This window comes from Coturnix japonica, chromosome 5 (genome assembly GCF_054131305.1).
Source record: "Coturnix japonica strain WE chromosome 5, WE-NBRP24, whole genome shotgun sequence".
NCBI lineage: Eukaryota > Metazoa > Chordata > Aves > Galliformes > Phasianidae > Coturnix > Coturnix japonica.
In genome coordinates, this window is record NC_140667.1 from 8,803,966 (window position 1) to 8,831,757 (window position 27,792).

The 27,792-nt window shown below is 48.6% G+C and overlaps 2 protein-coding genes across 4 annotated transcripts; both read right to left on the reverse strand.

Moving 5' to 3' along the window:
- Positions 1-1,060: 1,060 nt before the first annotated feature.
- On the reverse strand, positions 1,061-5,090 carry LRRC55 (leucine rich repeat containing 55). Its single transcript, XM_015863711.3, has 4 exons — positions 4,894-5,090; positions 3,505-4,415; positions 3,187-3,422; positions 1,061-1,679 (listed from the first exon to the last, which is right to left on the reverse strand). Exons 2-3 carry the CDS (start codon positions 4,145-4,147, stop codon positions 3,187-3,189), a joined length of 879 nt encoding a protein of 292 aa, XP_015719197.1. The 5' UTR covers positions 4,148-4,415; positions 4,894-5,090; the 3' UTR covers positions 1,061-1,679.
- A 5,570-nt stretch (positions 5,091-10,660) lies between these two features.
- Positions 10,661-27,774, reverse strand: LOC107314466 (inner centromere protein-like). 3 transcript variants are annotated; one of them, XM_015863701.2, is made up of 19 exons: positions 27,668-27,711; positions 27,062-27,206; positions 26,646-26,759; positions 23,574-24,262; positions 22,396-22,447; positions 21,661-21,694; positions 20,461-20,539; positions 19,674-19,764; positions 18,452-18,587; positions 18,241-18,375; positions 17,689-17,700; positions 16,946-17,055; positions 16,391-16,502; positions 15,050-15,160; positions 14,762-14,889; positions 14,480-14,558; positions 13,502-13,612; positions 11,533-11,677; positions 10,661-10,980 (listed from the first exon to the last, which is right to left on the reverse strand). In XM_015863701.2, exons 2-19 carry the CDS (start codon positions 27,196-27,198, stop codon positions 10,775-10,777), a joined length of 2,481 nt encoding a protein of 826 aa, XP_015719187.2. In that variant the 5' UTR covers positions 27,199-27,206; positions 27,668-27,711; the 3' UTR covers positions 10,661-10,774. The 3 variants fall into 3 exon arrangements, with proteins under 3 accessions (XP_015719187.2, XP_015719188.2, XP_085404436.1); XM_015863702.2 differs by lacking the exon at positions 17,689-17,700; XM_085548310.1 differs by lacking the exons at positions 10,661-10,980; positions 11,533-11,677; positions 13,502-13,612; ... (1 more) ...; positions 14,762-14,889; positions 15,050-15,160 and adding an exon at positions 15,174-15,367 and having other exon boundaries at positions 27,668-27,774.
- Positions 27,775-27,792: the final 18 nt, after the last annotated feature.

Consider the following 27,792-nt stretch of genomic DNA (forward strand, 5'->3'; position numbering starts at 1 on the left):
AGACGTGCTCTTAATCACTGAGCAGAGGAGGTCTCAACAGACCTCACAACTTAGAAACAGGCAAGAAAATAATTATCAGGTGAGAAATGTCTGCTTTCCTCCGCTCTCTCCTAGAGGAGACAGCAAGGGGGAAATTTTAGTCTTTGTTTGCCCTGTTTTGTCCCTGTCACATGAAGTTGCAAGCCACTACCCAAAATTTGTGCCTGCACTGGGCAGCTTTTGGGGTCTGTGTTAGGAGAAAAAAGGGCTTGGGAAGACCTATGGGCTTTGGAAGGGCATATTTTAGAAGTAATAGGGAGGGTGAGTTTGAAAGAGTGGAAATAGGTTGGGAGAGCTGGGAAGACAGATTCATCAATAGGGGGATGGGAGTAGTGTAGGGAGCGATGCAAGGATGGACAAGCAGATGGCTGGAGAGATGGATGGGTGAGTGGAGGGATGGAGAGAGGGACAGATGGATGGAAGGAGGGATTGAGAGGTGGGTACACTGGAAACATGGATGGAAGGATGGATGGGCAGTGTCTGGTTGGCAGGAGGTATCAGTGTCTGGCTGGCTCGGCACAGCAGGACAGGAGGGCCCACAGGGGAGCACCCAGCACCCTGCAGTGGTTGAGATGGGTGTTGCCAGTCCCCACCCAGTGCATAGGGTGGTACTGTCCACAATCACCTCCTGCCAGACGTGTAGCTGTGGGGCAGGCAGTGGGGAAGGTATGCCAGCACTGGGGCTGCCACCATCCAGCAGCATTGTCCCCAGAGCCATGTGTGCTGACAGGACGCAGCACAGCTGCTGCCCGACCTTTGGGCCCCAGCACGTAGGAACAGCCCCCTGGTCCCCGTCTGAGGGGCCCGGCTGTCCCGGGGAGCCGGGTGACACTGTGGTGACCCGAGCACTGGCAGCTGGGCCCTGCACACCGGGAGGTGCTGCCGGAGGAATAACAGGAAGCGCAGGGAGGGGAAAACACGGCTGATGCCTTCTGCAGGTTGTTTTCCACCTCCTTCCCGGTTGGCCCCGCATGTCCCTGCTGCCGCACGCCCATGTGCCCACCCCGGCCCTGACTCAGGCTGCACTGATGCTCTTTATTATTGAGGTTCAGCTCTGAAAAAGTGCTCACTGTTACAAAAGTACACGTTTATAAAATGTGCTCTGTACAAAGTCCGGGGGACTCAAACTCGGCGTTTCCCCCTTCTCCTTCCCTGTCTGGCAGTGCATGGCATAGAGCAGGGAAAGGGGGAGGAGAGGGGAAAGGGGGAAAGAGAAAGGGATAGACGGGAGAGGAAAAGAGAGGATGGAAGAGGAGGAAAGAGGGAATGGAAGGGAACAAGATGAGGGAAGGAGAGGACAGGAGGAGGCCAGCAGCTGCCCCCACACTCTGCACTCCCCAAGCTGCAAGACAGGACGTGGCCATGACACAGGGGCAGCGGTGTGGAGACCCAGCACCCGGAGTCGGGCACCAGCACCAGCTGCTGTTGGACAGAAGTGGCAGACAATCAACATCCTCGGTCCCCTGCCCACCCCATGCAGGAAGGCGAAGTGCGAGGGTAGGCCCTTTTGCTTCAGAAAGGCAGAAAATGGATCTGGTTGAATTCATGGAGCTTAGCATTTACACTTTCTCCTCTATCGCCCAATAGCGGGGTCAGGAACTGCCGGAGGAAATGCATGTTTTGTCCATGGTCTCCAGAGGCTGCTTTGGCGGGGAGAGAGAAGACTTAGCAAAAAAGAAAGAAAGTAAAAAGGGATCCCAAGTACCCCTATCCCAGGAAACAACACGGGTGGGCTCTGCTCTCCTACGGGCATGGTGCTTGTGGGGTGCAGCCTGGAGCTGCAACATTGCCAGAAGATCAGCCTTGCAGTGTGGCCATGGATCCAGGGCAAGGGGACTGCTGTGATGTGCACCCAGCCTTCTCTCCATGCTGCAAGCAGGGCTCGTGGCTCAGCATGGGAGTGGGGTCACCAAGCCAGAAGCTGCTTTATTTTTTCCCATTTTTCTCGTGGTTTTGGTTTTGTTTTGGTTGGCTTGTATATAAATGGCACATCTACACTCCAGCTACACGCATGGGAAACACAGTGAGAAAACTGAACAGCTCACAGAAGGCCCCTCCTTGGGATGCATGTGGCAGGAGGATGGCTCCACGGAGGGTGTAAGGGGGTGAGAAGGCTGTCCCAAGTGGAGTCCCCTGGAGGGCAAAGGTGGGAGCAAACGTTTCTTGGCAGCAAAGTGCTATGTGACCATGGGCGTTTTACAGCTGGAGTGGAAGTGCCAGTCCTCAGCCCTATGTGCTGCAGAGATGGCCATGAAGACAGCGTAAAACACACACGAGAGCAGCGGCCACCCTGCTTGGACAAACAGGCCGGTGGCTATGTGGGTTTTTCTATTTTTTCATTTCTTTGGAGTTCCTTTTGCCTCCTAATTGCAGTTCCCCAAGGTGTCTGACCAGGCTGGGCTCCAGGTATGGCCCAAAACCTGTACAAAACTTGGTAGGAGAAGGGGAAGGAGCAGGAAGTGGCTGGTGAAAGCTACCCAGGAGATGCTCACAGGGCTTCAGCACTAGTCCCAAAAGCAGGCATGTGGCCCTGGCGCTGTCTGCATGTCCGAGTTGTGGCAAGTATCACCAGCACCCAGGGCTGTCCCTTATGAGTGCCGTGTCCTGGGCTTGGCCCTTAGCTGCAGAGAGCAGGCTGGGTTTGGGGAACCAGAGGCTGCCAGGCTCATGTTCCACTAGTGCTGTTTCTGGGCTGAAAGCAGTGATTTCCATGGTTTTCTCCCCAGGCGGTGGGCACCAGTATCCCCCAAGGCACCTGCTGCTTTTGGGGTTCTTTCCCACATGGGGTTTGCTCCGGCTGCAGCCCCTGCTCTGTCTCCCCCAGCTCCTGGCCTGGGGTCTCTCCTGTGCCCCCCCACTTCTGCCTCCACTTTCCCAGTAGCTGGGGCTCCAAGCTCAGCCCGGCTTTATGGTGGTGACGGTGGTCCTGGGGGGCACCAGCCAGAGTGAAAATCCCCCATTTTGGGGCAAAAGAAAAGGAACTGTTCCCCCGTCTCCCCACAACAACCAGGCACAAGGGACAGCGGGAGGGGACCAGAACAAGGCACAGTGTCCGCGCCAGGCAGTGGGGCTGGGGCGGGGAGCAGGGGAGGCTGGGTTGGCTGGGGGCAGAGGGGTGAGCCCCCATCCCAGCCTCCCCAGCCGTACCTAAACCTCCTCGTCCTCGCTGGCTTTGCTCCAGCGGTGACAGCAGTTGGCCGTGATGCCCAGCAGGAAGTTGGTGGCCACCGACGCGATGGAGACCACGAAGCCCACGAAGGCGATGAAGAGATAGTCATCCAGCGTCAGGGTGAGGTGGCACGCCTTGAAGCTCTCCTCTGTCAGTGAGAAGAGGGGCACCTCCTTCACCTCCGGGGGAGCCTGGCACTTGGCCAGCTGTGAATCTGCCGGGAGAGCGATGTTAGTGATTGGCATGGGGGATACCGAGGATGGTGGGGATGCGGGAGTGATGTCCGGGCCACCTACCTGATGTGCAGAGCTGGATGCGGCTCTTCAGCCACTTGAGGAAGGGCTCCATTGCGCAGCCACATACCCAGGGGTTGCCGCCGATCCGGAGGGTCACCAACCCCGTCAGCCCCTCCAACGCATCCAGGCTGAGGGCTGACAGCCCCCCATAGCTGAGGTCCAGCTCCCGCAGCTGTGCCAGCCCGCGGAAGGCCCTGGGGTGCACTGTGCACAGCCAGGGGTTGTGGCTGAGGTCGAGGCGCAGCAACTCGCTGGCCTCCAGGAACATGTCGGCCGTCACCAGGCTGAAGTTGTTGTAGCTGAGGTCCAGGTGGGTGAGGCGGCGGGCACCCAGGAACAGCCTGGCAGGCAGGGTGGCCAGCGAGTTGTTGCGCAGGTCAAGGACGCGCAGCTGGGCATAGCAGGCCAGGTAGCCCAGCGGGATGCTGGCGATGCGGTTATGAGCCAGGCTGAGGTTGCCAGTGTCTAAAGGCAGCTCGGCGGGCACCGAGAAGAGCCGCTGCCCGCTGCAGTCCACCGCCTGCCCACGGCACGTGCACAGCACTGGGCAGCCTGCCCCAGCACCCGCCGCCACCACCGCCACCACCGCCACCAGCCAGGGGCCCAGCAGCATGGCGGGTCGGCGGCCTGTCCCTGGGCCCATCTCAGAGCCTGGAATGTGCCATGCCAGCAGGCTGCAGTGTGGGGACAGCCTGCTGGCTGCACCGCAACGGCATCCTCTGCCCGTCACAACGTGGTGGCCATCCCGGCGGGTGAAAGGGCCACCCAACAAAGTCTACTGGCAGTAGTGGAGGAAGCAGTTGGGACCGCACCCAGGCTCTGAGCTAGCAAAGCGACGCTTAGGGCATCCCACAGACATTCGGGGCCCACTGAGCCTCCCCAGAGGGCCGGTGCGAGCTGCTTGCAGCTGCCTGCAGAAAAGAGGGGTGAGAGAAACCCAAGCTAGCAGCAAGCCTTGCTGGGTATCCACACCATCCCCACAGATCTATGCCCCTCCTTGTCCAGCCCCCGTGCTTTTAGCCCAACGGAGGGCCCAGCCCCACCGACTCAGCTTGGCTTATCCTAGCAGAGCAAAGGGGGTCCCCACCATCAACGCTCTGCCTGCTGCCAGGGATGCCTTCTTTGCCAGCCCCCGCAGGGATAGCCCCCTCCTAGTGCACAGCATTCCTCGCCCTGGCGGCCCCACTGCCGGCCTGCTCTGCCCCCACTGCCTGGCCATCTTAGCTCCTTCCTCCCTCACCCAGCACGCCCATGCCCTCCCCAGCTCCATTCTTTCCCCATCTCACCCATTGTGCAGGGGAAACCACCGCCCCTGCCGCCCTCCTTCCCTGCCACGGCCGCCAATCCCTCCAATAGTGCTGGGGGACAGCGGGGTCCCCGGGTACTCACGCTGCCTGGAGACAAGCAGGGCTCAGCTCAGCAGCCACTGGGCTCGGGCGGTGAGATGGGGGTCCGTCGAGTTGGGTGAGCAGCTCCTGCAGCCAAGGCTGCTGCCGAGCCTGGTAATCAGAGCAGGTCTTTCCCCACCTCCTTCCTCCCCTCCTCCTCCTCGTCCTCCCTTGTCTCTCTCTTTCTCTCTATTTTTTTTTTTTTTTTCCTTGAGGGCCAGATACTGACGTTTCGGTGTCTCTTAGCAACTGCCTCCACATCTCTGAGCAACAGGAGAGCAGGATGCGGAGCTGCAGAGCGATGGAGATGGCAAAGGGGAACAATGTCCCCGCGATGGGGACAACCCTGCTCGGGATGATGGTGTGGGATGAGGGATGACAGCTGGCACCTGGCTATGCAGTGACCCCAGCTGGTCCCCAGCCACCCTCCTTGCACACCCAGCCCCGGAGAGCAGCCCTGTAGGATGGGGTGAACCAGGGCTTCCCAAGTCTCAAAACAGAAGCAAAATACGCGTCAGCAGAAGAGAAAATGAGAGCAAATTAGGAGTGACTTCACCCAGCTGCCTTCACCCCAACGAACCCAGGCAGCAGAGACCTGGTGGCCTGGAGGGGTGATGGAAGGGCTGCGTTCCCATTTAAAAACTGTTACTCTGCTCATTTCATGTGATATTTTGTGTTGCCCCCCCCTCCTCCACCACCACCACACACACACACACACACTCTTGCAGTCAGCTTCTTTAAATGCAAATAGCTCCTTCGGGGAAAAAAAACCAAAACAAGATGCCTGGAAATGTTGCAACAATATGGGTATGGCATTTTGTAAAGGAGGCACTTTCAAAATTGAGCCTGCTTGTGTATTTTCCCCCATCTCTTTCAATTTTCTCCTACTATTCTCACAGAGCTGTCTCCTTCCCAGCCCCACCGACCCCATTTCTACATCCCTGTGGCATCACATGGCTGCCCCGGGGCTGCTGCTCCCCATGGGGCGGCTCCCCATTGCCTGCAGCTTGCAGCCAGACGGTGCGCGGCTGCCTCTCCCTGTGGTGGGTATTAATTGGCACTGCTCTCAGCCCGGGGTCCCAGTGGGTTTCAAGAGAAGCTCCAGGAGCCAAATACAACCAGACATCCCCGGAGCCAGATGCAGCTCAGCCAGACACATAATTAGAGATAAGACCTGTGCCTGGCTGCAAATCTCTTCCAGAGCATCTATTAGTACGGAGATTTCCACCATTTAGGGCTGCATTAGAAGCAAATTAATGAATAAATAACCCCGATCGGGGCTGGTTGTTAATGGCCCTCAAGGCCAACTGGCAGAGCTAAGCTCAGAGCCCCTTTGCCAAAATGTCTTCCACAACACAGGAGGGGTTGGTGACAGCTGAGCAGCCTCGCTGGGACATCATGGATGCACCAAGAACCACTGAGATAGCCATAAACATCCTTGGGGTGCTCAAAGCAGGGGTGGATGGGGCCCTGGGCAGCTTGATCTGTTGGGGGCAGCCATAGCCATGGCAGTGAGGCTGGAATTCAATGATCCCTTCCAACCTAAGCCATTCCATGAGATGCAGACTGCTTTTGGAGATAGCCATCGGTCTTTTCAGCTCATCCTCCTGTTCTTTGCCAAGTCAACCAACACAGGCAACCAGAGTCCCCTTGCAAGAGCTCAGTCTTGAAATGTGTATGCATGGATCTTATGGACCCACAGCCCCTGACAAAACTCATCCCTCAAAGCCTGGAGGAGCTTTGGGAGCTCAGTTCAGTGACTTCTCCTTATGCTCAGGTTGGGCTTCATCTCTTTCATGGGAATCACCTGGTAGCCTGCTTCGTTTAGCACATGTGACCAAGCTGTGAAGAGGAGGAGGAAAGTATCTGGATAATAAAACATGTATTGAATAAGACCAACTTCCAGCTTCCTCAGTACCAAACTCAGTGCTTTAATCTAGTTCTTATTTTACTTTTGTTTCTTTTTTTTTCTATTTAAGTACTCTACAACCATTAATAAGCTTACACCAGCCCAGAATGCCATTAGGACTCAAGGAAATAGGATCTTGCCAGGATCTGGGCAGAAATACTTACAAAGGGCTTTGTTTGACTTTGTTTTGGGTCTCTTTCCATCCAAGAGACAATTTTAGTTTGGCTGACACTCTTTGCAATTACGAGTTGGTGGCAGAAAGCCAGAACCCAAATCTGCTTTCTGAGCCCAACGCAGCGCATTCGTGCCAAGGTAGGGTTTTACAACTTCTAAATGCTTTGTAATCAGCTAAGCAGGTTTTGCTCCTGTCGGATTTGCCTTTGTAGTTTCAGTAAGGAAGTAGATGGTTTTCCTTCCTGTGATGCCTTTATCTACAAATGGCATCAAAACTGAAGGTTGTTGTGCAGACAGGAGCTGCAGGTGGGGCACTGCCTGCTCTCCTTTTCATGCCTTGCATGTTGTTACCTCATTTTTGCTGGTTCAGTCTCAGAAAGCAGTGCTTGCTTACAGCTGTTTCTCATTGCCAGGAGTGTGCCAATTGCTGGGAGGAGCCTCAACTCAGCCTGAATTTCAGCCCCAGGGCTGCTCCCCATCCTGCCCCTTTCCCTGACAGCAGCACTGGCAGAGTCTGCTATATTTTATGTCCTTTGCCCTAAGACTGCCTGAGCTTCTGAAGCTTTTTGCTTGAGCCAGACTTGAGGCTTTCAAGTGGAGCAGCCTCTTCCTTGGTGGTAGGACTCCATGCTTTCCTGGTGAGGACATGGTTCAGGTAGTGACATGTGTCACACAGGGATGGGGCTCCCCCAGTGGCACTGCTGCTCTGGGCCCTCTAAGCCCTTTCACAGCTAGATTTTAAGAATCGTGGGATACATGAAGAGCTTCAGGGCAGTTGGAGAAGGCCAACTGGGCAGACACCAGAAGCCTCATGTTGGATTGCTCTGTTGGGGGTGCTGCCCTGGACACTGTGATTGATTGTGGTGTTGGAGCACAGTCAGCTCTGCAACGTGGCTGCTGTGCTCAGGGAAAGCTGAGGAGCCCAAGACTAGATCTCAGAGCCATAGAATATCTCAAGTTGGAAGAGACCCAGCAAGGATCACCAAGTCTGACTCCTGGCTCCACACAAGACCACCCAGAAAATCAAACCCTGTATTTGAGAGTACTAATGTGCTTTTGGGAGGCACAGTTATGGGTAAGATGGTAGGCATCAGACAAGGAGTTTGTGGGGTTTGACTACAGCTCCTTCACCTGTTACTGGGAGCTTTATGAAAATATGGAGCAGAAGGCTGCTGCTGGAAGGTGACAGGAGGGAGCAAAGCAGGGGTTGGGGCATGTGCAAGCACCCAGCACAGATCACAGCTCCTCCCATGCCTGCTGGCACAGCAGGGATGCTCTGCACACCACCTGAAAGGCTGCAGGAATGAGTTTTGACTCTTCTGCTGAGCCTACATGAGGGAGAAAAAAAATGGAAAGAGAGAGGCCTATATATGGATAGTGAAGATAGCTTGAGGCATTACAGACAGTAAGTCAAAGGGGCTTGCCCCTTATTACTGTACTGTCCCTAGATATAATTCAGTACTGCATTTTTACATTAACAAGTCTCCACTACAACACTGTAAGAGAGAAAACTCATTTTCAGATGGAAGAGTTATAGTACCCCTGGGAAGGGATGGAGCCATCCCATAGAAGAGGCTATATTTTTCTCATGGGTACTCAGCCCTGAGAATGAGCTTAGAAAGAGGGAATCTCAGAGGTGGATTCAACTCATCCCTTCACACAACATCAGCTCTTTGTCCCAGGCCTTACTATGTGGTTGAGTGGATGCTGCTCACTTGCCTTGGCTTCCTGTTTATGTGCTACAGCACTGTGCCATTACTGCCGGATACTGCCTTGCAGCTGCACTTTGGCATCTTATCACTAACAGCTTGGAGATTTGCATTGCATTTTGTCACTTACAGCTGGGAGATCTGCATTATATTTTTCACTCTGGAGTGAGCTGGAGCTGCTCTCAGCATCGTTGCCCCTGGGGACATGTGAACAAGGAAATTCAACAACAAACAGAAAACCAGATACAGCTGTTACAGATACGATGCACATCAGATTTGGAAGAGATCCTTGTAATACTAAAAGTACCTTCTAACATGCGTTGCCAGTGCTCTGGTTGCATAGGCTCAGGGCTGATACTCCTGTGATCCCATCACAGTTCTTATCATAGGAAAAGAATGATGAATGGCACCAGCACAATGCCCAAATCGTGGCTGCACTGGGAAGCAGACCTCCCAGGTTTCCTCAGAGCCTGGCAGGATTCAGACACCTTCTTGGCCCAGCCACTTCCTCTGAAATTGCTTCATGCCTTTTAGTGATTACCTGTCCCAGCACTGAAACGCTCTGACAGCAGCTGTGGTTTTGGCAAAGGTGCTCCTGTGAACTTCCTGCTCAACACCAGAAAGTCAAGTTTGTGGTTTGATGTACGCTGCTTGCTCTGGCACAGAGTTTCAGCTGAAATGAAACCAGTTCCTCCCCAAGTCTGATGTTAAATTACAGCCTGTTTCATCCTGCCAGGAAGCCTCACTCCTCCTCCAGACAGGCACCTTTGGCCAACTCCAAATGAGAGCTTGACCTCCCAGGATACTGAAGTCACTGCCTTCTTGGATGTATCTAATGAGGTCATCTGTGGAGTCAGTTATATGGAGAACATATATCACTGGATCAGTGCAGGGCTGCACTGGAGTGGAAGTGGGCATGTTCTTCTCAATCTCTAGGCACTTGAGTAGCAGTCACTCGGGAATAAGTAAGCCCCAGTCCTGCACCTGCTGGCTTGAGACATGAGAGATCCCAGAGCATCACCCAAGACATTATATACTCTACTCATGAACACAGCCCAAGAGAGGAGAACTGAAGAGAAGGGAAAGAATTGTTACCATGGCCAATGCAGGACTTGGCTGTCACTCAGAGACTTTCACCCATCATATAAACATCTTCCTCATCACAACATTCTGCATGGCTTAACTAGCTTACCTGCTCTTTGAGCATCACTGACTGCATAGGCTTGCCCTCCAGAGGCCACAAAGACAGCGAGATGCATAGCATGGAGCTGTATTTGACACTGTGCAGCTCTGCAGGAGCTTGGGATGCTCTGCAGCTGGCCCAGCACACAAGAGCAGTCCCTAGGCAACCTACACCAGAGCCACCGGATGCACTGCAGGGAGTCTGCTGCCACTCAGAAGAGCCCTGGGTGTGCACAGGCAGGGGGCACCGAGCAGATGATCTCAGTGCCGTCCTAAGGAAATGGCTTTTCTAAGTCACAGCTTTAAAACAAATCTGACTCCTGCCTAAAAGCAAGACCATATTCTCAAGCATCCTAAAAAAAAGAACTCAGCTTTGGTTCCATTTATCCATGAGAAAAAACAAACCAATTACAGGACACTTATTCTTTAAAGAGTCTGAACAGACTTTTCTAGTTGAGGAAGAAGATTCTGGTTCAGGAACAAAAGATCAGAAGAATGCAGGGTTGAAAGAAAGATACTGGTGGATAGAAGCATTGTTAAATACATATTTAGTGTACAGAATGGGTTATGAAAACATCCCCCCCCCATGTTGGTTTTTAAAGATTTATCCCTACACCAGTCTCATGGCTTTCTTGGCTAAGATTCTGCAAGTGATCTGAGGAAATGCATAATGGAGCAATGTCATCTCTTCAAACATCTGCACTTGCACAAAGCGCAGCCAGCAGCAGCTCAGAGCATACCAGCTACAGCATCATCGTGGCTTAGAAGGGGGAAAGGAGAGAAACAAGCATCGATGAACTTTATTCAGTGTTTTTATTTTTGTACAAAAAGGTTAAAACAGGAAGCAGTCTGTATGCTAAGAAAATAAAACTGACGCGTCACATCATTTAAAAACTGTTTGTGTTTTCTCAGTTTTTGAAGCTGCAAGCTTTGCCACAAGTAGATTTGGGCTCAGGTGGAGAATGCCAAACTGCTGAGCTCGTGCGTTTAAAATACCGAGGCTTGCTCTTGCCAAAGATATCTTCTAGCTTAGGGCTTGCTATTGACCCAAAGAGTTGGTCAATATTCACTGGATGATAATATTGGTGCAGAATGGCTTGATTAAGCTGAGACCCTATAAAAACAAACATATCAGAGAAGCAGAGTCAAAGAAGTTGTCATCGTTCTGTTTAAGGTATCCTTTGCCTCAGAGCCCACAGGACAGTCACTCCACTCCATCCACACCCCCTAAAAAAAAAAAAACAACACTGCAACCTGCACAGTGAGTGCAATTAACAGTCTTCTTGCTCACTATAAAGCTTTAAATACCACATCCATCTCCGGGTTGCCAACAACATTTGTTTTACGTCACTTGTCACCATACTAGAAACACCCCAAACTTGCCACACCTTGGTTTACCACAGGGGGAGGGGCTGCCTCAACTAGTGAGGCCACCCCCCCCCCCCCACACCCTTGAATCCAAACACACAGAACTTTGGATTAGCTTTAACACAACAGCACTCACAAGAAAGCAGATCCAGCCCCTCTCACCCAGCAGCTGCCAACACTGCTGAAGTCTCACACTCCTGAACTGTACTTTAAGGAAGCTGAGATCACACTGAGCAGATCTGGAGAGCTCCTGCTTCCCAAGCAAAGCATTAAAAGACTAAGCGAACATGGCACCTACCATCAGCCCAGGCAGGGACAGGCTTCCGAGGGTCATTCTCATCATCTGTGGAATCATCACTGTTCAGATCCATCCCGTAGTTATTGGGGGACCTGGATTCTTTTGTGTCCTTTGGAGGTGCTACGCAGGATGTGGAGATAGATTTCTGAAACCACAGAGACAACATTTATGAGAGCAGCAAACATACCTTGCAGCTTGACAGAAGAGTTTGCTTTGCTAGGGCAGGCTTACCAGTCTGACCCCTTGCAGGCATCTCAAAGCTCTGGCATTAGCAAGACAAACAGGCTGTACTAAGATCCCAGATTAAATCCCACAGCAATATGGTGTTAATGTACTTAAGGTAGGAACAGTCACACAAACCCAAAGCCACAAGTTAAGAGGGAAGTTTACAGTGCCCTGTGATGGGCAAGGAACATTTAAGTAAAGATGCCAGGAACAAGAACTGAGAGCAGACTTTCTAGAGCAGATTCTTCATGTACACATTTATTTTCATTCCTAGTTCAAAAAAAGAAGAGACCAGAAATGTTACTTAATAGGGAAACTTTTACCTACACATGAACTGAAATACTTGTAATGTTCTTATTGGACAGGTAATTTGGGTTGAAGTACTCAAATCCTTCTGGCTTTCTTTTTGCAGATCTGTTTTGAAACCATGTCTCGATGAATGCCAAGCCCAGAACTGTATACCACAGCAGGAACTGCAAACTGCAGAACCCAAACAGCTGTTTGCTCAACCTGAAGCTTTCTAGCTGTGGAGAACCGCCTGCCAGCTTCTGGTGTGGACAGAGATAGGGCTCCACGTCACTTTGAAGTTGCAGGTCAGAAAAGCACAAGACAAAGCCTGGAGGAACATGCTACCTTTGTGGTGAAGAGCAGGGAATGACCAGAAGACATGACAGTTGCATGTAGTCCAGCAGCGCCTAGAGGTACTGACCAGAGGCCAAGCCAGGAAAGGCATCATTATGGAGATATTGCCACAAACCTCCCTGAAGTGCCTGTATACTGGTGAGCACAGTAGGAGGAAAAAGCCTGATGAATCAGTGATGTACTCCAGCTGCAGGGCTGTAGTTCTGTTAGGATCACAGAGGTGTGGTGCAAAGAAGGTGGAACCAACCAGCAAGAGTACAAGAGGCAATGGGAGCAGCCTAAACCTATTCTTTTTGCAGTGTTCTTCACATTTAATCCAAGTACAGGAATAAGGGAATGCAGATGTGCTTATTTACTTTGTATAAGCACAAAAGCAGTTGCTGTATTCTGTGACTTGTAAGCCTCTTCTGTTGTTTTCATTTTCTTTTTATTAAAGAAAAGCAGTGCAAAAACATACCACTATCAGAGCACTGTGTGCAAAAGCCACGTGCTTACTATCACTCAAACTCATCCACATGTTTGATGGCGGATCTGATTTTCACACTCTACAACCCCAAAGGCAGAATATAGAAGGCAGCCAAAGCACAAGAGACAGAAAGGGGCATTTACAGTCAAAGGGGTGCTCAGAGCTGACCGATTCTCTTAGCAGCTTTTTCTCCACCCCTCCAGACTTTGAGAGTAAACAGTTCAAGTCCAAACAAGCTTCTGGAGATTTAAGCTGCTAAATAGTCAGACTTCACCAGGCAAGCCTCAATCAGTGTTGCTACCGTGCAGCTAAAGGCTCTGCAAGCTAAACTGACACCTCATGGTGTGCTGCCATCCTGTGGTCATTTCCAACATCTATTCAAGAAGAAAACAATTGCTTTTCGTTCATGTTTCCTCCTGTGGTGAGCTCTCAGCCAAGAACCAGAGAAAAAAAGCTTCTCCATCCTCGCTCTACACGAACTCCAGTTAAACCTCAACAGTCTCTTTAGAGGATTTCACCTCCTGGTCTCTTTATTTATCACAGCAAAACAATAAAACAGCAGGTTAACAACAAAGCATTGCAGCAAACCAGATACCACAGCTCCATTTTGAGGGCACCACTGGAAATGAAGCTCACCTTCACAGTTTTGCTCAGCCACGTGCTGGCGGCAGCAGTAAAAGATTCTGGTTGCTCAATTTTCTTCTTTTCTGCCGGCTGTTGCTGGGGCTCCTGCAGACCATCTCCCTTCTGTGAAGACATAAGAATTAAGTTATTCATTAATGTGCACCCAAGCACAACAACCAGGCTATCTCTGGAATTCATTTTCCTCTACTCGTTTGTCTTCAGCAGGGCGAGGGGGAAGGAATTAAAAATCACACAGATAAAGTGACAGCTGTCTTGGCTCAGATTCAGATCAGTGAAGCCTCCAGAGCCCACACTCCTATTGCTTTCAGCTAGTTATTAGAGGTCATTGCAGCAGATTCTGGTTGCTTGGCTCTCTTCTCCTGCCCAAGCAGCTGGTGCAGATGTTTTAAGCTTTCATTCTCCTAATGAAGAGGAAAGCGTTGCAGAACTTCAGCTCCATTTCAACCCAAACCACTTGATGCAGGCATTTCACCTGTCACTCTCCTCAACAGGGAAGAAGCTAACACAAGGGGAAGAGCTGTAGCCACTTTGAATGAGATTCAGCTTCTCTCTTACCCAGAGAACCTTTGCTATATCCTACTCCAGTCCAGTTGCTGGTTATACATAAGGAATTTAAACTTTCATTAAATTTATATAGCAAAAATAGGAGTTCAGAAGCTGTTAGCCATGGGACTAAGAGCAAACAGAACAAAAAGGAAGAATTTATCCTTAAGAGTGATACCATTTGGGCCTCTGGTTATGTTTTAAACTAGTGCAGAATGCAGACAATGAGGCATTGTTCAAAGTGGAAAATATGACTATGATATTCTGCAACAAGCAGCTCTAAGTAGTAGCTAACCTTGAAACATCAAGAAGGAACAACAGACTTGGAAAGTAAGTCCCATCTTAAAAAGAAATGATGAAGCCTGCATGTTCTATGCCTTACTGCTTTACAGCAGAATTTGCTGCAAGCCACCATTAACTCCTCACCGTTGTGTTTTTATCAGTAAACACCATGGACTCCATCTGTGAATAGGGGGCCTTCTCTTTCTCACACTGTTTGAGATCCCTGGGAAACAAAATTATAGTTTGGTTACACAGAAAAGCACATTCCCACCCCTCCCTAATAGCTTTCTTGCTTTAGCACCCCCAAACCTTTGGAATCACCTGACACTCACATCAGATTCCCAATTGCAGCAATACTGTTTATATTTATTTGTGCACCATGTCTGTTGCTAAGTCCCCCTCTCCAGAATAGAAACAGGCTGATACCTCTCCTTCACTTGTTCCACCTGTCGCTGCTCTACAAGATTTTTCAGTTCCAAAACTTTTCCTTTTTCTTCTACTTCAACTTCTCTCCTTTTCTGCAGCAGCTCTTGCTGCTCAAGTTTATCTTCCTCCTGAAGAAGGACAAACAAGACAAAAACCTTGCAGCAGATACTTTGACTTTCCCCAATCCCTGTGGCTCCTGGCAATAACTGCCTGGTGGTACAGGGAGCAGATCAGCATACAGGCTCCCTTCCTTTTCTATATTCAGGAGGGATCTAGTGTTGTTCTTACCGACTTGAGTATTTTCTGCTTCCTCACATCACTTTCCCATGGTTTCTTTGATAGCTTTTTCTTGCTTCGTTCCTCAGACGTCTTTTCTTCCAGCCCTTGTGAGAGACGCACCTGAAAAAGCCCCATTCATCTGCTCCACCGCCCCTCGGGACACACAGCCTTTACCAAATGGAGGATGAGGAGAGTTTCCTAAGTCTGAAGACTGGCATTCAGGTTCTAATAAGAGAACCCAGCACCAAGCACACGTGAATTGTATTTAGCACCAACCTCGTGCAAGTCCATCACTTACTACAGGTCATGTGAAGAGACACCCACCACCTGGAATGCTGGAAGAAAAGAGCACAGAAGCCATTACAGATGCACAAAATATAAGCTTTCACCCTTTCACATGATTCTCTGCAGAACAAGGGCATCCAGAATATTGTGTTTTGTCTTGAAATGCTACTGCCAGCTGAGCTGCAGTATGAATTGAGGACCTGAAACCTGAGCCCCAGATACTGGTTTTTGCTTGAGCTGTCCCAGTCAAAGCATTAGCTTGTACACAGGAGCAGGCTAGCCAGGGGTGCATGTGTTTGTGGCTGCTGAGGTTTTGGGATAGGCTCAAGGAAGAATGATTCCTTCTTTTTCTAAGTCTTAGCTTCTCCAAAAGTCAGTCTAGTTCACTCCTTAAAGTGAGCAACCATATTTTTTCCTGGAGCTCTATTATCCAGGTCAGCTTAGCACAGCCTCCCTTATTCCTAAAGAACCTGCACTGTTGTACAAAAACCAACAGCAGTCTGCACATGGCCATCAATGGCTGATCCTTGCATACTTGTTTGTTTTTTTACCTGTCCTTGAAAAAAAAAGGGTGGAGACACCCTTATAGACAGACAATATGAAACACATACAGCTGCTGCTGCCACATCTACTAATCACGAGCATTTCTTGCTCACTTGGTGAGCAATTCCTTCCTGCCATGCTTCTGCAACCACTGTGGCTTCACTGTCTGTAATGCTATGCAAACAACTGGATGCACTGTCTCACCTGCAGGGCCTGTTCACAGGACAGTCAAGGGATGCTGCCACATTCCTTGAACACAGAGCGCTATAGATGCTGCATGTTAGAACAGGAATGTTTAGAATCACTGCAGAGCTATGGAGAACAAAAGCGTCTCCTTGTTAGACAGAGAATTTCAAAGTCTATTTTAGATGCAGACTTTCCCACCACCTGATTAGTCACCATGAACAGCAACCCTGTGCTGCACACATCTTGCCAGTGGCCTGTTTGCACCTGCTTGGTCTCACAGCTCACTGTGATAATTTCATTATTCAGAATGGCTCAAAGCTTAGTCATGCTTCTTACCTTTTCATCACTCTGTAAAATCTTCTGTTCCATTCGCTTTTTCTTCTCCTCTTCCATTTGTTCCACACGCTCTCGAGCCTGCAGTGCTTTCCTCAGTCGCTCTTCCCTCTTCCTGGGGAAGGTGCGTACAAGAGGGGCCTGTTAGCTTTGTTTGCTCTAACACAGATTTGTTTGCTCTAACACAGAATGACAAGGGAACGAGGATTTGCATTGGCAAATTGAGTTTGTGTCTCATTTTCTAGCACAGCAAACTGCCACAGATCATGAGAAAACAATTATTTTACTTGAATTGCTTTGGCTGAGCTTAACCTCAGCTCATATGTGGATTAAGTCCACAAGAAATCAGCAGGTGCTTTGCACTGATGCAGTTACTACTGCAGCAAGCCATGAACAGCATTGCTTGAGGTGCTCAGGGATCATCATGTATTAAACATTCCTTCCGGGTGGGATGCACAAAGCACGGTACAGTAACACTGCCTGCCTGACAGGAAAAAAAGATTAAGGCAATTCTGCACTGAAGCAGGGAAGGAACAGGATGTAAGGGACTCAACTCACTGCTTCATTTCTGCCTGCCGTCGTCTCTTTTCCTCCTCCACTTTCTTTCTCCTTTGTTCCTCAGCCTCCTGCTTCTTCCTGAGGCTTTCCAGCCTCTGCCGCTCCTTCTCCTGAAGGGAGATGAGTTCAGATTATACACCAATTGCTGGGGCCTGTTTCTGCCCTCAGGCTGCTTTGAGCACTAGCAGCTAGAGGCTAAGCAGCCCGCTAAACAAAGAAGTCCCTGTCAGAGTCATGTTCACCCACACACAGGGATAGGAAGTGAATAGCAGGTAAGAAACAACACAGATTTGGCAGCAGCACTTATTCAACTGCACCACCTCAGAGCAGAAGAATCATGGGGATGCAGGGATGCACTTAAATCTTCCAGTTGTTCAGAACACACTGCAGGTAAGGGAAGTTACCCAGCACTCTGCAGCTGTAGGTGAGCACCTGTAGCAAACACTTCTTGCCTAGGTCAGTGTTACCTATGTCAGCAAGTAGGAGCAGTGGGGAGACAGTACAGAGTGCAAGTAGCCACACTTAGAGGCCAATAGCTTTCTCAGTAGTTCCCAGCTCCAGCAGAACACAGCTGCAAAGGAGATCCTGCCACCTCACCACCACCATGGCCAGTTTACATTTTTGGACAGAAATGAAGAGCTGTGTGGGTGCCAGTGCAGGAGGAAAGAGCTGTTAGTGTTGTGAGATAAGAAGCATAGCCATTATAGTCTTCCAACACCACAGTTAAGCATGTCATTACTTACAACAAAGTCTCCCTGTAGGAAAAAGACACACAATGAATGTTTGTAAGAAATACTAGAACCCTGAACTAGCCCTGTTAGCTGCAGCTCCTTTCAAGCGCATGCTAGGAAACCCACTGCAAGACCCCACAGACTGTTTTTCAGCCCTGAAGTGGCCAATTATGTGACTCAAAGGCAGATTCCCACTGCAAGAATTTTCCCATTTTACTACAGTTAAACAGCTCCAGAATTTAAAGTGTTTCTGCTGACTACAGACAAAACAGTGATATTTCTCCACATCTAAGGAAAGGTTGATGACTGGTACTAAAAACAAAACGAACAACCCTGGCTAATAACAGTATTTATGGTCTTGCCTTGCTTCAGCTGTCCAGTCTCCCTCCCCTGGGGAGACTGAGGTAGAATCGTGAGGACAGTTTGCTGTTATGACCTACACTGATCCATGATAGCCAACAGAACCAGGAATACATTTATGCTTTTCTAAGCAGTCATCCTGCCACTCCCCCAGACTTGATCCTCTCCTCCATCATTGTGAGGGGAAGTGAGATTCTGATGCACCTTAAGGTCAGGTCGGGTGAGAGTATTGCGTTTGATGAAATTCCTTATGACACCCCCATGTCCTGCGGATCCAGAGGATGTGAGTAGCTGGTTCCTCTGCACACCCTGAAGGAAGTTTTTCAGTGGTCTGACAACCTAAGAGGAAAAGACAGAAGGCAATTACCACCTGCAAGGGAAAGGGAGGCAAGGAGGGGACATAGCAAAGACTCACCTTGCTAGCTGGAGAAGCAGAAGGTGGAGTCTGGTTTGCAGAATTCACGTGCTTGTCATCCAAAGGGGAGCGGGCACCACCTCCTGGATGCTGCCTATTCCATATAACACCCATTGCTTGCTTACAGCTTCTTGTCCTGTTGGCATTAGCCAGAGGGACATGAAGTCCCCATTAAGCTCCTCAAGTTTTAACAGGAACATTTACTTACTGTTTCACAGATCCCTCTGCCTACTCACTACTACCACAGCAGTTGGGCCTCTTAGGAGTCAGTCAACTATGGAGCAGGAGCACCATCTCGTCATTAATTATGGACAAGAGAGGCACATGACAACTTGGTAAGGGAACACCCAAATTTCAGAGCAGTGATATACAACACCACTCCCACTCTCTCATTCCTCACTCAAATTCCCAGCAAGGTAATGTATATCATATCTGGTATCAACAACAAAAGATTGACACAATCCGCATGTGTTAATAACCAGCCATTCCAGCCCACCTCACTGGCAGGGTTTCATTTGCTTTATGAACGCTTTGGACATTCATAGAGACACGACCCATGTCAGAAATCCCCTAATGTGCAACCACTAATTTCAGTGGGAAAGAGGGGCACCACCTCACTGCACAGTCGGGGCTCAATCCAGCAGCAGTTTCAAGGAAAGCTGCAGATTCTGACCCATCGTACACAGTTAAATATCCACATGAGAACAGAGGTTACCACTACTCTCCCCACCCATCACCCCCAGCAAATCCACCTCAGTAAAATCTAACAGGACAGACTAAGGACAAAGCTAAAAGCAGTTCAAATCTCACATGAAACATCAGCATTATAAGCAGTGAGAAAATAAGTCAGGCATTCCAGACACTTGCACAAGATAAAAATAAACAGGTTGGTCACCTGCTTGTGTTGCTGTCTGAAACTACTCCCAGACCACCCCTTTATGAACCACTTAGAGTCATATCTAAGCTGTGAGGTAATAGTGCTGTTTTAGTAATCTTTGCTGGTTTGTGCATGAATTAACCCATCTGGGATCCAGGTCTGACTTGGGGAGCAAAAAAGGCCAAAGAAATCACACAGAACTCCCGCAGCATAAAATGTCAAGACTCTTGTAGGGAGGGGACAGGAAGGGAAACACTCTGAGCTTTTTTAGTAAATTATTTAAGAAGGCCAAGCCTAACTCCTCCCAGACCATGGCCTCATTCCTCCCTTGCAAATGTCTCGTACCATATGCGTGAAGGATTCTCCTGGGACTTGGCACACTGGACTTGTTCTTGGTTCTTGTTCTGGGCTTCACCATTTGGATTTACACCTTTTTCTGTGAAGAAACCTCTAGTCAACACCACATTCCAGGCATTCCGCAGGGCTCCTATTCCAGTTCAAAGCCCCATGGCACATAATCAAACTGCAAAAGCAGCCGCCTAGATGGCTACCTTGAATATCAGGGCTTTACACATACAGCAAAGCATGCATCTTGTTCAGAGCCTTCTGAATAGCCACAACCAGTCTCACCAGAAAAACTGCAGGTGCTCTTAATTCCATCCCAGCTACAGCTGCTGTGGGATCCTACAGATCCCACAGAAGACAGTTTGAATATCTTTATCTCCTTGCTTTGAGGCACAGTAAATAAGTAAGATGTTTAAATCATCAACAAATGCAAGCCCAAAGTGGACAAGGTTGTCAAGGTACTTTAGCACAGTATTATACGTAGAGTACAAGTCTGAGTGTTCTCATCTCAAGTGGTCCCACTTACTCATTATGAAGTCTGAAGTTTGACTAAACCACGTTTGTCTCAACGCTTGGATACAAACCTTCACAAGGATTTACAAGATGTAGTTAGACAAGTAAGGACATATGTCTCACCCCCTCAGGATATCACAGGTCTACCTTGACTGGTTAAGAGTAGTTTCGTTTCAGCACAAGCCCCAGATTTCTCACAAACATTCACATAGGGTCCTTAGCCTGTGTGCCTCTGTGGCATCATACAAGAAATACAAGACTAGCTCAACATTACCTTCATTATTCCCTGTCTGCTGCTCAGGAGGGCTGGCAGCTCTTTCACTTTTGCTCGAAGCAGGCATGTCTTCAGGAGCCTAAAGAAAATGGAAACAAACATTAGCTTAGCATAGCCTTCCCTAAGGAACAAGACTGCAACAAACCTTCAATCCTGAAAAAAGGAAGAAAACAAAAACAACCCAGTCACTCCCAACTGCAAGTCTACTGCTAGCCTAGGGACTCTTCCTCCCAATCAGAGTTGTGCTAGATGGATTCTGCTCATGAAACTCCCGCTGAGGCTGGTAAGATGAGTGTTGCCCAGCATTTTTTCATCAACAGCAGGAGACTTTGATTTGACTTTAGGTCAAATAAAGTGCATTGGGGACAAGGGACACTTGGAGAGACACTTTGGAGACAGGCTCCAACTACAGATATTCTATTCTTGAAAGAAAGCAATCCCTTTAAAGTATCTAGGATTACAGTATAATTGTACACTTTAAATACCATGATAGTATATTCTCTGGAATATAAACAAGTTACTGAAGCACAGCATACAGGCTGCCTGCACATACACACACAGGACATGCCCTTCCCTACCTGCTAAGCTACCACCACCCACAATATAACCAGCTGTCCTCTTGTCCTTCTGCAGCTTCCCAATGGCACCAGTGCACTGTTTGGAGGCAGAGCCAGCCCCTCTCTCTGCTGGGCTAATTTTCAGATAAGCTGGTTTACAGTACAATCACATAAGATATTTTTGCCAGTTTAAGGGATAGGTTGGGTTTCTTTGTCTTGCTAGCTTTGAAGACTTCCATGAGCTTGTTGCATATATGGCCTCTCTGGCAAAATAAAGCACATTAACTTCAACTGCCCTTCTGAATCCTGTACAGCCAGGCAACAAAGACTTGCTAAGAATATACACAGTCAATCACCATGCCCAGATGACAGGCAAAAGCTTTCAGACTCCTGGGAATCTATCCAACAACCTCTGAAAGCTCCATCTTAAAGGCACAAAAGGCCTCCATCCACCAGGAGCCTGTGGCCAACCGGCACAACAAGCTGCCCAAGCATTAGAAAGGCTGTACTGTCTAACTCAGCAGCACTTCTGCTGAGCTTGAAGTGATGTGACAGAATCAACCCTGGGCTTCACTCCTTACATCCAGCCATAATGCTTCCAACTGCTCAGCAGAAGATGTGTAGGTCATCCATCAGAACTTACCTTTTCACCTGGGGAGTTCAGTTCCACTCCAGTTCTGCAAAAAGAAAGCATCTTGATTATTTAAATTCTCTGAAATAAAAGAAACACTGTTTTGTTCTTGATGCACCTCTACCAGTACAGTATTTAGAAGGGAGAATTATAGGGAATGCAATTACAATGGAGCTAGCACATGGTACCCAAGGAGAACACAGGCAAGCACAGAAATGGAGATGTAAATTCTTCTGACAGACTATTTAATTACATTGCTGAATAACACACTAATGAGCTTTGTTCTCTCTTTTTCCTGTAGTACTTCCATGCAGTAGGTAAACAAAGTTCTGCACACCTCAGGCAGAGAGCATCTTACTTATTCACCTTTCAAGTCAGACAAGCTGAATAACCAACAGCATCCCCAAGCATCCAGAGGCCGGTTAAAGCCAATAGCTGTAGGACATAATTCACATGATGGCAGACAGAACCATTGCTAGCAGGCTCTCAATGCTTGTGGCATAGGGCTGGATCCTGCATTAATACAGTCATCAACCTCACTGTTAGCATGAACAAGCTTCTGAAAGGGATGGGCTGTGTCTGAACAACAGAAGCTTGGAAACATCAACAAACTCCAGGTGATGACATCACCTAGAACAGTCAATTACAAAACCACAGACCTAGTATAGAAAAGCAACCCCTACAGCTTCTGTATTTTTTGTAGCTATTTTTGTGGTTTCTTCCTGCCTGTTAAAATGGTAGCCTCACCTCAAGTTATTGGCCACATCATCTTCCACAAAAACCTCTAAGGAGCTTTGACCTGGAAGGGAAAGAAAAACAAAAATAGCATAGCAAAAAGCCATCTTGGGGATTTCAAACTGAGGCTTCCCAACAGTGGCAATGCGTGAGTGGTAGAGCTCAGGTCTCTGTGCAGGCTTCTCCCAGGGAACACACCGATTGCTCATCTTGCTTTCCACATGAGCACTACCACCTCCCTCAAGTGTCACTGATGAACTGGTGTAGGCTGGGAAGGCAGAGAACTGGAGCAGCAGCTCCTCTGTCTGCAGACTGCTTCAGCTGCACAAACATACCCATGCCTCTGTCACAGAGATATCATTTCCCAGTCAATTGACTTCAGTTTCTGCCTCCCTGCACAATTTTATGCAGAGATTTGGTCGATTTGGGCTGATTCTATTTCTCCCTCCCTCCCCCCACATCACTTTGATGAAAGTGTTTTAACAAATGCCTAGATACAGTGTGACTCAAAGCTGACAAAACTAAATACCAAAGGCATTAGTGCTTCATTAGAAGCCAATCTGGCTTCAGAAGCAATGATTTTTACAAAGCCCAAATCTGAAAGCCTTCTAGCCTTCTCAAGAGCAAGAAAAATGAAAAATGTGAAGCTGGACTTTTGAATCTTATTTCCTTGGGTGACTGTGCTATTTAGTTCCTTGTCCATGAACTTTATCTTCACCCAGAAAGCATCTGAGTTCCTCTGCCAATCTCAGAGTGCAGACACATTAATCTTCTTCCAGTTCCTCAACAGAACCCACAGAAAACACTCATAGTAAAAGACCCTCTGCAGGAATAGCCTCAAGGCAATAAGCTACCAAACCACACACATCTAAAACCAGCAAAGGTGCATTTTCCCTTCCACTCTGCATTTATTGGCTTTTTTTTTTTTTTAAAGCATCTGCAACATCTGTGACCCAATTTCTAGTACCTGTACCCCAGCTTATATTCCACTCCTTCCACAGCAAAACAGAGCCTGAGGCTCACCCTGACAGTAGATGAGGATCTGAAGACTGCACCCTAAATGGATAGAAACCACAAAACCTACTGCTAAAGAAACTAGGAGGAACTGCAGTTAATATGGATGAGCAACTCTATAGCAAAGCTGAGAAGCTGACTTGCCAGAAGAATGCACTCAGTAACAGAAAACTTACAGCTCACTCTGCTGGAGGCAGAGGAAGATTCTTGTGCTGCTGCCTTCTTTGCAATGGCCCTGCTGATAGATCTCCGGATCATGTTCTCTCTTTTGCTGGCCAGAGAATATTTTTCTGCCAAGGAGGTCGTATGACTTTTGTGAGCACCACCCACAAGGCTTCGGCGTCCAGAACGTCGTGGTTTGGATATCACTGCGGCCACTTTGTTGTCCTGGAAAAGCTCCTTCTCTAGGCTTTGAGATGACAGATCTCCATGGTGCATGGCAGGGTCTCTATTTCTAGTAGCCTTGGGAGTGGAGGTACTTGCTCTTTGTTCAGTGGCCTCTTCCTCCTCCCCTGCTGTCTGGTCATCAGGGACTACACTGACAGCAGGCGCCTCATGCAGTTCATCCTCCTTGGTCACCTTCTCTGCTGGAACAGCCTCACAGGCTGCATCACCATAATCAGCACTATCTTGCTGTGGAGGCACCTCAGCCTGAGGGCAGTCACCACAATCCACTTTCACCATGGGACTTTGTGCTTCTGCTGGCAATTTCTCAGGCAGTGCTGGAAGCTCCGTTTCAGTGTCAGCCCAAGACCTCACCTCTTCCTCCTGAGGGACAGGGTTCTGGGGGTGCTCTTTGCTGCAGCATCTTTGGGAACTTAGCCTGGAAGATGCCAGCTTGACACTACTTCTCCTTCTGGACAACCTTAAATAAGAACAACTTCAATTGAAACAATGCAGAAATCTCCCACTCCTAGACTGTTTCAAAACAAGATGCAGACAAGTTTTGCAGTGAACCTACAAGCTTCCTCCCTGAATCCACTTCCCCTTACAACACACTTTTTATCATTGGCTAAATGCAGGAGGAAAAACAAACTCTGAAAGCTCTCACATGAGAGTATGCCAGGCATACTACATTTACTTGCAACTAAAGGCTGCATCACAAAAACACAAACTACAGCGGCTGAGGTACCAGGACACTTGCAATTCTGTGTGGATATTAACCCACAGCCCCACCTGGAGCTGCTGTCAGAGGATAGTAAAGTCATATCCACTCCACTCTGTTTGCCCCAAATGAAGCATAGACACCCACACTGGCAGTGATTTTGAATAAAGTTATCCTAGCAAGCTAGGAAAAGCTACACAGTGGTTTGGGGAAGTTCCACAGTGAGATTCAGCTTTGAAATGCTTTGCATTAGCTAATTTAACAAGAAATAAAGGAGCCATGTAAGCTCAGCAAGTCAAGGCGATTAGCTGGGCAAAACCAGAAGATGACCTCAGTGTTTCAGACACGAAACAAAGTGGAGAACCAAGGTGGAAGTGCCTAGCAGCAAGAAAGCAGGGCTACAGAAACCCAAGGCAGCATAAACTAGTTAAATGAGCAAGGGTTTATGGTTTCTGGTGGAAGGACAGTCGCCAGCAGCCTTCAAGTTGATATCCTCTGCCTTCCTTCCAGTTTTGTTCTCTTGATTTCTCATCCTGACCTCGAGCAAAAAGATATCACTTCCTGCTAAAGTTCACAAAAACAAGACTATTAATTGGGAAACTCATCAACATGCTAAGAAGTGGTTTCTAAAATATGCACCGAGGGAACCATAGCAATGGAAACAACAATGGCCTGACCCTGCAGGATTAATGTGCTTAACTCCAACATGAACTTCCTGTTGACAGATGATTATCCAACCTTTCAGACATCGTCACATCAGCAGATCTTTCTCAAAGCTAAGTTTAAATTAGGAAAAAACACATGCAAGATTCGTCTTATTTATGCAAGCAATCAAGCTGCTATCTAGCTGCTACCTGAAGACTAACATTACAGCTTCAGAACTCTCCCTGTTTAGATTTGCAGTATTTTCTTCTCCTGCCCTCCTTCAGCACACACATGCACGATCTTCCCACGCTTCCTTACTATTCTTGCTGTTCTCTCCATCCTCCATGTCTAGTTTTTGTCGGTCTTTCAGTTCTAACTCTTCTGTGGGGTTTTTCATCGTGGTTATCTAAAGGTAAGAGCCTTACCACACAGTTTATTACTGTCTATCCAGTTACTGGGTTAGGTCACACCAAAGCAATTACCAGCACGCCTACCCTCACATCACAGCATATGCTTCACTGAAAAGCAGGTTATTAACCACCTTGTCCCAACCACAGGACGAGAGCACATATAGTTGGCCACCATGAAGGTATGACATCAAGGAAGCTAATTAGCATCAAAGCCAAATCACTCCCTACACAATCCCTCCTTTCCATCCATTTGCAGACAACCATTGTCATGAAGAAAGGCATTCCTCCATTTAGCCTCCTCCTTACCTCTTCTACTTAATGAGCTTTGGCTTACTTTCTGATGAATCTTTTTACTGGTACAGGAAAGGGAAAGAAGAAAAAGGAGTTTGGCTGCTTGCCATTACTACTGCTGCTCCCATCTTCAAGCTAGAGAAACTCTCTCAGGCAGCAGCAAAGGGGCAGGCTGCTTGAGAGAACAGTGGCACTGTCTATACAGAAAGCTGTTAAGAGTACAAGGTAAATAGCACAATAGAAGCTACATTTCTTCTGCAGTCTACTTGCAGTAGATAAGATGCACAGCTTTAGGTTCTAATTTTTAGGGCTAATCTTAAAAAAATCCAGTAAGAGCGGTTATATACCATATCACTTGGAACTTCTACTTGTTTCATTTCAAACCCCTTGTAGTCCTTTTTGTCTGCTAGCTTAAATAACACCAATAGACATGCCAGTTTTGCACATTCCCTGTAGCAGGCTACATTCTCAGGTGAATGAACACAGGAGCAGCCTCAGGTTGAAAGCTGTGCTGAAAAAAGCATGAAATTAAACAAGAAGAAAACAGAAGCAAACAAAAAAGTAGAAAAAGATATATATATATATTTATTGAAACAACCAAAAAATATGAAGGGATAACTAATTCTCTACCAGATTTTCACAGGAATCAAAGTGTTGCTTCACCTTGCCACACCCTTTTAATTCTGATATTCCCTAAATCAATAAGCAAGCAGCTATTCTGAGCATACATATGCAGAAACAGTTAAAATTTCATTTCACTGTTAAATGCCACATGCAGCAGAGCCAGACTCACCCACCTCCTCCTAGTTGGCTCATTCTCATCTTTCAGAGCTGAAGACTGCCTCTTCCTAGGCCGTCTCCTCTGGGATGGCGTTTTGGGCATCAGGCCAGGCTCAGCTCTGAAGTTGTTGCTGAAATGCAGAAAGCAGAGGCTGCATTCCACTGCTAACTGCAAGTCATGCTGCCCACCACCCAACCATAACAATGTTCGCCCATTAAGGGGGCAACAAGGGAGAAGCAATTAAGGTGCAGCACCACCTGGCACTAAATGAAGCAGCCAAACACGACCACATTAAATCCTTCATTCAGCTGAATGATGCACTCCCCCCAGGCTTACACCAGGGCTGTGCTACCAGCAGGTAGGAGCACATGCAGCTTTGTGTTCCCTGTGTTTGAGAGCATGCTGGGATGCTCCCTGGAGGGCAGCCCCTACCTATCCAGCATCCTCATGCCCTGCTCCTCCACCTCCCGCAGCCAGGCCAAGTGCTTGTGCTCAGCATCATAAAGGAACCTGGAGAGTCTCTGCCCACACACTTCCAGCAGCCGCATGGGACCATCGGCTGCTGCCATGACCTTGCCTGGAAATATAAGAAGCACAATGAAAACTCTATAGGATGCAGAGGATGAGCAAAGGCCACTTTGTGCCAGGCAGCAGGGCACAAACGAACCCAGCTACAGCTCTAAGGGAGATACAAGCCCAGAACTCCCTACTGCTTCCCCCCTCAAGCCCATAGCACGAACCCAGCTGCAGCTCTAAGGGAGATGCAAACCCAGAACTCCCTACTATCTCCCCCCTCAAACCCATAGCACTCAATCCTAAGATACCAACCCACTTCACTCTCACTTCGGGCACCCTACGCCACCTCTCAGCACGAATACCCACACCAATACAGCTCTCCCTCCATTCCCAATCCCAAATATCGCTGCTTCCTCCAATCACAGTGTCCTTACAGCCAAGCCCCCCCCACTGCTGCCTGCCATCCATCACTCTCCGCTGTTAAAACCCACTTATCTCTTGGTCCTCCACTCCCAGCCCCACCTCCCGAGTCCTCCACAACCACAGAGACGAGCGAGCAGAAGGGAAGCAGCATTTAAGCGCGCCGCGCTCTCCTCCTGACCAATGACAAGGGCTGGCTGCGGGGAGCTCGGCGGTGATTGGCCAGT

What these genes read in the sequence shown, in the direction of transcription:
- LOC107314466 (XM_015863701.2), bottom strand. Translation starts at nt 27,198, where the DNA reads ATGGCAGCAGCCGATGGTCCCATGCGGCTGCTGGAAGTGTGTGGGCAG. An exon ending in GATGTGGCCAATAACTTGAG is followed by an intron (nt 21,695 to 22,395) that starts GTGAGGCTACCA and finishes TTCTTTTTGCAG; the next exon opens with AACTGGAGTGGAACTGAACT. An exon ending in AGCAGAAAATACTCAAGTCG is followed by an intron (nt 14,890 to 15,049) that starts GTAAGAACAACA and finishes GTCCTTCTTCAG; the next exon opens with GAGGAAGATAAACTTGAGCA.
- LRRC55 (XM_015863711.3), bottom strand. Translation starts at nt 4,147, where the DNA reads ATGGGCCCAGGGACAGGCCGCCGACCCGCCATGCTGCTGGGCCCCTGG. An exon ending in CATCCAGCTCTGCACATCAG is followed by an intron (nt 3,423 to 3,504) that starts GTAGGTGGCCCG and finishes CTCTCCCGGCAG; the next exon opens with ATTCACAGCTGGCCAAGTGC.